The sequence below is a fragment of the Galendromus occidentalis genome, unplaced genomic scaffold (genome assembly GCF_000255335.2).
Source record: "Galendromus occidentalis unplaced genomic scaffold, Mocc_1.1 scf7180000077185, whole genome shotgun sequence".
Taxonomy (NCBI): domain Eukaryota; kingdom Metazoa; phylum Arthropoda; class Arachnida; order Mesostigmata; family Phytoseiidae; genus Galendromus; species Galendromus occidentalis.
The window spans coordinates 546,602-555,605 of NW_003805173.1; the positions used below are offsets into that span (position 1 = coordinate 546,602).

The following is a 9,004-nucleotide window of genomic DNA, read 5'->3' on the forward strand; positions in this document are numbered from 1 at the left end:
TCCGGTATGGCTAACCTAGATTCTAGATGATATCCACTCAGTCCACCGCGGAATCGAGACCAACGACCAAATGAGCACAAAGGACACAAGCGCCGCTGTCAGCGATTCTATTTATTCACCAAGGCTGCAGCTGATTGCATGTAGCTATTCGTCGCGAAGCTGCAACAATCGTTTATCACACAGTCTCATCATGGGATCATATTCCTGAAGTGAATCAGTGGCCCTGTGCTTCGTGATTCGGGATCGCTAAAAAAAGGATTTTCAATCCATCGCCGGGATCTCCGGGGACAAGTGGAATCTCGGTCGGAATGCTGCGATTCCGATAGTGAACTTCTCGCTCTGTGGACTGAATCCCTAATTCGCTGCCGGAGAACTGACGATAATCCCCGCTCTACTCATGCTCCCGAGCGCGCTTGACGTGGTCGGGATCGGCGAGGGAACATGACGCGAGGCTAATCCGCCAGGATGGCTGATCCTCTTCGAGGTGTCGGAGAACATTACGTAATCAGCGCTAGCAGGAAGAAGAGAAGCCCCCAAGGATGAGTTCCGATGATTTTTCTGAAGGGGGAAAGATAATGTGATGTAGGCTATGGATGTCGATTTTGCTTGCGCCGGGTCGGGAGTTCATGTCGAATTCCGCATATGAGGGAGAATCTTAGATCGCGGCGATCGGTGCGGAGGTCTCTTCGGCACCGGTGGGACTAGGGGTGGTTCAACGCGGCATCCCGTTCCGGAAGCGGAACTTGCCTTCAGGTCCTATGGATTTCGTCGAACGGAATCAAGACCTATAGATATAAAATGCCCAAGTTATTCCAACCCTCTCATTTATTACAGGTCAGTTCTCTCATTTCATTGGAGGGACGTCTATCTGTGCATAGAAACCTCTCGATCATCGACTGCGATCAGAACATGAATCATTGTTGAACATGGCTCTGTCAACAAAATTAGCTTATCATCTACTCTGGAGGAGGCTTCGTACGGATCTTTTCCTCGAGTTTTTGGAACTCTTTATGCGACAACTCGTCCTCTTTGGATAGAACTTCTTTGACACCTCTAACTTCAGGAACGTAGAACATCAGCATATTCTCTATACCAGCCTTCAACGTGACCGATGAACTTGGGCAATTCGTACATGATCCCTGAAGTTCGAGTTCTACGATTCCATCTTTGAATGCCCTCAAGACAATGTCCCCGCCGTCTTCCATGACAGTCGGTCGGATACGCGAATCTATGAGCTCCGCGATCATAGCGGTAGTCTGTTGATCTTTCTCTTCGAAGTCGACGTTGGACAAGCCGCCTGAATCTCCCACAGGCTCGCTGGTCTCGAATATCGGTAGTCCGGAGCTGAAGAAATCCATCATTGTTGCGTATATCGACGCTTTCAGGGCTGTCCACTCCAAAGCGTCATCGGATCTTGTCACTGTTATGAAGTCCGGACCCAAGAAGACACGGTCCACTCCGGGGATAGCGAACAACTGTCTCACGAGTAAACTGTTCCTCGCGGTGGTTATGTTCGGAAAATCTTTACCTTGACCTTCCTCAAGAACTTTGACTCCCGGCAGGAATTTCAAGGAATTCGGGTTCGGGGTCTCTCGGGTCTGGATGAACATCCGCAGCACAGCCGACATGTGAAGTGCGCGAACTTTGCTGTCGGTCTCTCGGGTCGCACATGCCAAAACCGTGGACGGCTTGAGCAGGCGCGTCATCGCGCGAAGCATTGCGCTTCGAGCCTAGCTCGCAGCTCTTGACAAGAAATTCACGTCGTCACGATGGGATCTACCGGAGTTAATCGTAGAATTCGAAGTCGCGCATTCGATTTGGCTGTAGAGAGCTGATGGACGATGATGATGGTGTTATGTTTTCCTGCGGCTGGTGTCTAGGATTCGGCGCGCCGTGTACGGGTTTCCGTGACAGAGGAAAGAGGAGAGCCGTGGTAAGTGGAGCGCATCGGCGCTGCTGTTACTACCCGTACAAGTTTGATCTGACTGTGAGCGCAGAGTGATTGCATGTTGGCGAAACTTGCCCGGTTACTACCGCTTGACAACTCTTTGTGGATGGTTTGTCTCGCGTCTGCGATCCGGAGTGGGGGAATCGACTAATTGGTCAATCCGAACGCGCAAGCAATTTCTCCCTCTGCAGAAGTTCCGTCTCTGAAAGGCCCATACCGACCGTATTTTCGCTTGTTCGAACATGCCTTGGACGTCAGTCAGACTCGAAACGGGCGACATCGACCGCACTGTGGATGTTCGAATCATATTCTCCTAAGAACCGTAATATACAAAGAAGGGGGTCTGTCACATCCGGCCCTTCCCTCGGCGGGATACCCACCTCGTTCCCGCTCTCTCATTGAGTGATAATCTGCTCGCACACGCTTCCCAAAAATCTCCGATGGATTCGTCCGGAATCCCCGTGGACGAATGCTCAGGTAGGAAATCCTTCCATCAGTGCTTGGAGAAGAGCCGTACTCCGTTGCATGGATTCATCGATTTCGCGGATCCCGTCCTGTCGTGCTCTCCAAGTCGGGGCTTCTCATTCCGCGCACAAGTTCTTTTCTATCGGTTTCTGCCCAAGGATCAGCGCAGAGCCGCGGGACTTGAGCTAGGGAGGCGGGAGTAGAACTTGAATGTTCTCCGTAAGCGAATCGGAATCGTTGCCCCCCATTCGATGGGGAGGTATGCCATGCGGGAGTGCTACGAGTGCGTGGTGATTGATTGGGGTCGCGACGGGCAAGTCTACCGGCTGCCGAGTCGACGCGCGCATTCGCCGGAAGAATAAATTTCAAATCAGTGCCGAAATCCCGATCAAACTCTCTCGTTCTAGAATAATGACTCTCTCCCTCAGGCTTGTCGCCGTTAATGAATTCCATCCTCGAATTGACGAGAGAAATCGAGAACCTCCGCGAAGAACCCCGAGCACACGGTCCCAGGAAGGTTCTCTGGGCGAAGAAAAGATTCCCACGGCAAGGTACGCTCACCATCACGAAGATTATATTTTCCGATTGATCGAAGCGGTAGATTCATGAGAGGAAAACTGCCATGCTTCGATTTCATTGAAGGAATTCGCTGCGTGGGATTGAGCCGCAAGAAACGTAGAAAGTTCATAGGCGCGACAGCCTGGGATTTCCCGGAATGTATTGTAAAGAAATCCGCTTTCACGATCCGAGACACATCTCTAATAGCTCCTCGAGCCAGCGAGATTTTCCGGCGCGAGGGGTCTGCCGGAACATGTTTAGGTCAGAACAGAGAGAGGGATGGAAGCGAACAAAACAAAGATGTTTAAGAAGATCCCCCGAAAATTTTCTGCATCGTTCACGCCTCTCGTGGCCGGTCCGATGGTCTTCGGAGTTCCGTTACCAATATAATTCTTCTTACAGGAACCGAATCGTCCTTACCCAACCCGTTGCCAAATCACGCAACCCAGAGCGCCCGGAACGCACTTGGAGCTCACTGCTCTACCGGAGCCCTGGGTTCCCGTAAAGCCGTAAACCGGGAAATAATTTCCGGTTCCGGGTAGAGCCGAACACCGAGATCACGATTCCTCGATTTTCGATCTACGAGAACCCGAGACCGTCAACCGAAACTTCGGGAGCACAAAAAATATGTGGGAGAGTCCGGGGATATTTGCTCGGAATACCATTATAGTAGTTAAAGATTCAGGTACGCGAGTCGTAAATACAGGAAACTTTCTCTCGCAGCTCGTTCCTGTGAGAATGTTATTTATCCTCGGAGTATTCGATTTCCTACATGCCATTCATCGCTCAGGTAAACGGCTTGCCGCGGGGCGATGATGCTCATCAATCCTCATCACTCATCGCTAGGGCTGGGAATTTATCACGGCATTTTCTCCGGAAATTCACGGCATATTGTCCCGTAAATCACGGTGCCTTGAATTTGTTTTCAATCGCATGGAACCTTGCCCAAAGTTGCGCATCTCCATTGATATTTTCCGGGGGAAAATTTTTGAAAGAGAAGAAACGGTCTCAAGAATCTTTCTTAGCGTGCTTACCACTTATCAGACTTCTTTTATTCATCTCATCGAACTATTTCTGGCATTTCTGCATTCTGGCAGAGCATGTTAAGCATAGAGGGATTGCTTTCTCCTATCGGCCTACGGTCGTCGCAAAGCACGTCGGAACATAGACAGACGACCGTTCTGCTGCAATTCACAATTCACGGGCACTCAGAGAAAAGGGCAATCTTTGCAAGCTAGAGTCTCTGGGAGTCGCGTTGAGACTTCGTTCCGGACTTCGACGGTTTCTGTTGATGGAACCCCCACTTCCTTACCGAAACCGACTGCGGTTCGGATTATCGTAGGGTCCGGAAACCTCGCAGTAGGTGCGAAGAAATAGCGGTCCACTCGACGGCAGCGTGCTCGACTTAGGTGCCGTGCACTGCGATGCATGCCACCAGCCCATAAGCTAGTGCGGGAGCTGAGAAAGGTCGACTCCGACCATGAATCATTGGAGAGGAAAAAAGCGAGAAATCCACGGCTTCTCGCGCGACCGTAAATCCTGTGATGAAATCCCAGTTCTACTCATCGCTCTATCCGCAAAATCTCGACTCGCTTCCATCCCATGCGCCATGTCGCGCTCCAACCCGAAAGCAAAAATCATCATTGCCTTTTTTTTCTGGCCGGGCAGTGGTGTTCAATTGTGAAGCAGCAGGCTCCGTCGAGATTCGAGATCTGGGGGTTCTCTTGGACTACAAGATTGTTTTGATGCAGTCATCGCTGAGATTCACGGGTGAGCGATGGAACTCAAGCCGACATGTGGGAACGCACGAATTTCCCGCCATTTCGACCGTTCTGCCGAATGCCACTGTCATGCGCCTGATCGCATTTGCACAGAAAGATCATAGGCATCATCACTGCTTGTTTGAATCTTCCTATTGATTCGAACTCAAACTCCAGCGGCTCGAAGAAAGCCGGGTCATAGTCGTCCTCAGATTCCTGTCCTTCTTCCCCGCGCCGATTGTCTGAAATTGAAAATTTGCCTCTGAAATCGCCAACGCTCTGCTTCGTTGACGAATCTTTCAGACCTCCATCGCTTATCCATTCCCGACACTGCTTCACCCAATGGCCCTTTTTCTTGCAATAATCACGAACATCGTTTTCCTGAGATCTGTTTGACTGGTACTCCTCGGATTATCCTGCTTGTTCTTGTTGTTTGACATGGAGAGCCTCCGGCTTCACAGGAGCTGTTCCACTCTTGGAGTTCCTCTCGAACATGCACAACTGAGATTTCAGTTCCTCGGAACTTTCAACAGAGTCCCTCGACAAAAGCATCCAACTCGGTGTGAAGTTCTTCAAATCGAAAAAAGTCGATATCGGACATGAGCTCGAACTCATTGCCTTTCTGAGGAAGCACGTCTGAAGTAATCGTCGACCTTCGCTCTGAAGTGTTGTCTACGAGATTCTAGCCGGTTGCATACAGCTCTGGAGGAATGATCTTTTTGACGCTGATCATAAGCTCAGCAGATGGTTTCCCCTGGGATCGGAAGATTCACCACGGTCGCGAGTGAAGGGGGGGTGCAGGTCAAGGGTCTAGACGCAAGAGTCTGAGAGCGCAAGAAATCCTGAATACATTGTCTGGGAGAACAGTGCCCGGGTTTACATCCGGTCTCGCGCGCGACCGGGACCCGCTTTGGGGGCCTGAGCAATGAAGAAAACGCACCGAGTCAAGCTCGGAGACCAAAGAGGCCTGAAAAAGGGACTGGGCCTTGGCCCGGTAAATGTCCCTAGACGGCTGTTTGTGCATTTCACCAGGGTGGTGTTCGGGCCCAGGAGGCTCTAGGGGAAAAATCGGCAATAATCATTCGGTGTCCAAATCATAATGATTTCGATCTTCGACACCCGGAGCTGTCTCTCAAGAAAGGGATCCGCTGTTCTTCCGGTTTACCTGGAGAACCAGCTCATTACCCTATAAGCGAAGTGAATAGCGACATTGATATCGCGAGATAACCTCTGCCTCGATCAAAGTGAACCGACGATCGCTTTCGAGAACGCGGCCAGCAAAAAACGGGATGATTTCAGCGGTAGTGTTAGTCATCGGAGAGCATTGCATGCATGCTCCGGAGAATTGAGCCGGATCCGGAAAAAGAAAAACTTCTTCCTCATCCTTAGGTCGCTTTCTCGATTCTTCCGTTCGCGAATTTTTCAAGCCCGGTCCTTAGGGATCACCATGACCGCGGAAAAAAACTGCGGAATCAGATGCATCTTTTGCCGCTAGGACAACTCCGACAACTCTTCTGATCACGGAATTGTGAGCAATAGAAACATCGTAGCTTATGCTGCCGCACCCTGTACAGTCAGCCCTCGTTCATCGCGATTATTCGGATCTGTTCCGGAGCGCAGCCGACTACTCGATTCAGAGGAACAATAACAACGATGTTTCTCACGCTGACGGGTACCTCTTCGTTGAGAAGATTCCGACCGACATGTCTGACGGAAAGAATCTCCGCGTGGTGATTCACGGGGACGATATCTGTGATGATATCGACCGAGGTTCGGAAAACTGTGGATCTAGTTGCAATCGTGACTACGAAGTCGACAGCAGGAAGGCCGATACTTCGTTGGATGGACCTAGTCTGGATGGGAACGGTGCCGAGTTCGTCGAGTCTCAGTTTGACGACTCGACTGAAGCTTACGACGACGGAGTCGGATGCGACATCGATGCTCGAAACCCGAACCGTGCCTTGGACGATTCCGACACGAACGCTGGCGTTACAATCACGAACGGATGTGAAACCACTTCAAACGGAAGCGGAACACTCGGGACACGGAAGAGGCAACGCGGATCGCCGAGAGAGCTCCACTTCTCGGGGAAACGCTGCAAGCCCGACTCCGAGTGGATAGCCGGCGGCGGCTCGATAATATCTCCGGAGAAGTCGGTTCGCCGAAAAGCAAGTCCCAGGACGGGTTCAACTGGGCAGCGTATTGCTAGAGGATGTCAGGGTGGAGAGCGATTTATCGCTTGTGGAGATCGACGGGAATCCTGCGATGAATCGGCTGCAGTTTCGAGTGCGGAGGACGAAACTCGTTTCGAAAGTACGGGTCGGCCGGAAGCACGGAAATGGACGAAAGACCAGTGGGATGACTTCTTCTGTGTGTTCAGCGCTGCCGCAGCCGAGGCACACACCCTGCGATCCCTAGGCTCAGATAACATGACCGCCAACAAGAGATGGCTGGAATGTATGCGGAGGATTTTGCAGACACCGCCGCTGTGATCGCGAGTACTCGGCCCGTGCTGAACTACCCGGCTTCCAGTGTAATGGCAGAACCAGTCTCTCGTCCCGCGACTCCGCTTCTTTGGTAGTCATCTATCCGTACTCTTGTATCAGGGGAAAAATATAAATTCTGTGCACTCCGATTTCTGTGGGGGCGAGGAGGATCTTTGTGGATGCTGACTGTTGTCGGAGCCCTTTGGACTCGCGCGGTCCGCCTGGTTGTTGAGTCAGATCTATCGCATGGGATGTGTAGACTGTAAAAGTTGATCTGTTGGGTAGTCGGTTAAATCTGTGTCATGCAGATATATCAAGGAGCGTTACAATAAAATATTGGTCCATTTCCCCAACTCTGGCCTAATCCCCATGGAGCTCCAGAATGCATCGACTGAATCCGATTTGGATTTTGGCTGAAAGAGACGCCATCAGAGACGCACATATCATCGAGGAAGATCTACGCTCGTTAACGAGGGATGGAGCGCAGACTCTCCACAAATCGGTCAAAGATGACGAGCGAAGCCCTCGCATCTTCTCCTGAATCTCTCTCACGATTGCGGAGAATTTCAGAAAATTCAGACTCTTTCTTCCCGTCTACTTTAAAACTTCAATCAACATTTTGCGTTCATACGCGTTCAACGCAAGTTCGGTGTGCGGCCGACTTCGAACGGACGGTGATCGAAGGGGTATTGAGCGCGGACCAGGATTCGACATCTTGGTTTAAGTTCCAAGGACCGGACAGATGGGCACACGGAGCCGATTGAAGTTTCGCGGAACCGTTGAAACAATAATTGATCCAATAAATCTTTCTTTATTATTCGACATTCATGACTGGACTAAACAATAATTACACGCATATATACAGTAGTGAGGAAAATCAGCGGATCCCTCCCACGCTAAGTTTTGGAACGTTCTAAAGCTTAATGCCATCCTGAGCTGCTGCTGCCGACCCCGTAGGAGTCGCCGTAGCTCAAAGAGTTGCTCATCGCGAAGCCTCCATGGGCCTCCTCTTCACCATGGGGACTTGAGTTGTCTGAGCTGTCTGCGTGAGAATCATGGACGCTCGACAGTTCTTCCTCTCCAACGTCTCCTACATGACCGCTAGAGAATTGGACCTGACCTCCGTGTCCTCCATGGTCGCTCGAGAGATCAACAGGAGCCCCTGCGACAGTTCCGTGGGCTTCGGTCATCTGGTGCTGAGCGCTGGGGTATGCCTGGTGTTCATCGGAGTAATCTACCGCACTGGCCGGGAACGCGTGCTGACTACCGCTCGCGCTCGCGTCACCACCATGACCGCCAACATAGGTGTCATGCTTCACCAAAATTATTCTTGGAGCTTGAGCCGTAGCGCTCTTCGTTCTAGCAAGCACATGCCCTCCAGAACTCGTCGTTTGGATTTTATGGATCGATTTGATCTCTTGCGTGGGCCCGGATATCGTGTAGGACGGAGCATCTCCAGACGAGAAATGTGAGTGAGAGCCCCCGATGGCACCACTCGAAAGGAGGTTGGCGAGGCCAACTGCAGACAGAGCGGCATGATCTTCGTGAGTCATTGTGTTTCCAACACCGCCGTGGAAGCCTCCGAAGTCGAAACCGTTTTCCCCACCACCATAGTCACTATTGAAGTGCGCTTCGGCATCCTCCATCAGATCGTTGTCGAACGACTGTCCCGCATCATATGCGAAGTTTCCTCCGAACTGATTGTCTTGGAGCGTGTCATCCGACGAGCCGTATCCCCCGTATCCACCACCGCCAACATCTGCACCTCCGATAACTCCAGCGAACAC

The 9,004-nt window shown here is 51.3% G+C and overlaps 2 protein-coding genes across 2 annotated transcripts; one reads left to right on the forward strand and one right to left on the reverse strand.

Annotated features, from left to right (window-relative positions):
• Positions 1-807: 807 nt before the first annotated feature.
• LOC100906056 (NFU1 iron-sulfur cluster scaffold homolog, mitochondrial) lies at positions 808-1,872 on the reverse strand. The gene has a single exon (XM_003741560.2). It carries the CDS (start codon positions 1,716-1,718, stop codon positions 957-959), a length of 762 nt encoding a protein of 253 aa, XP_003741608.1. The 5' UTR covers positions 1,719-1,872; the 3' UTR covers positions 808-956.
• Positions 1,873-2,156: 284 nt separating this feature from the next.
• On the forward strand, positions 2,157-3,719 carry LOC100906202 (uncharacterized). Its single transcript, XM_003741561.2, has 4 exons — positions 2,157-2,425; positions 2,842-2,964; positions 3,056-3,232; positions 3,374-3,719. The coding sequence occupies exons 1-4, from the start codon at positions 2,389-2,391 to the stop codon at positions 3,511-3,513; spliced, it is 477 nt and encodes a 158-aa protein (XP_003741609.1). The 5' UTR covers positions 2,157-2,388; the 3' UTR covers positions 3,514-3,719.
• Positions 3,720-9,004: the final 5,285 nt, after the last annotated feature.

Excerpts from the sequence above, each read along its gene's own strand:
- LOC100906056 (XM_003741560.2), bottom strand. The coding sequence starts at position 1,718 with ATGCTTCGCGCGATGACGCGCCTGCTCAAGCCGTCCACGGTTTTGGCA.
- LOC100906202 (XM_003741561.2), top strand. The coding sequence starts at position 2,389 with ATGGATTCGTCCGGAATCCCCGTGGACGAATGCTCAG. Across the intron at positions 2,426-2,841 it reads CCCCGTGGACGAATGCTCAG|GCTTGTCGCCGTTAATGAAT; the intron begins GTAGGAAATCCT and ends TCTCTCCCTCAG. Across the intron at positions 2,965-3,055 it reads GAAAAGATTCCCACGGCAAG|GAATTCGCTGCGTGGGATTG; the intron begins GTACGCTCACCA and ends ATTTCATTGAAG.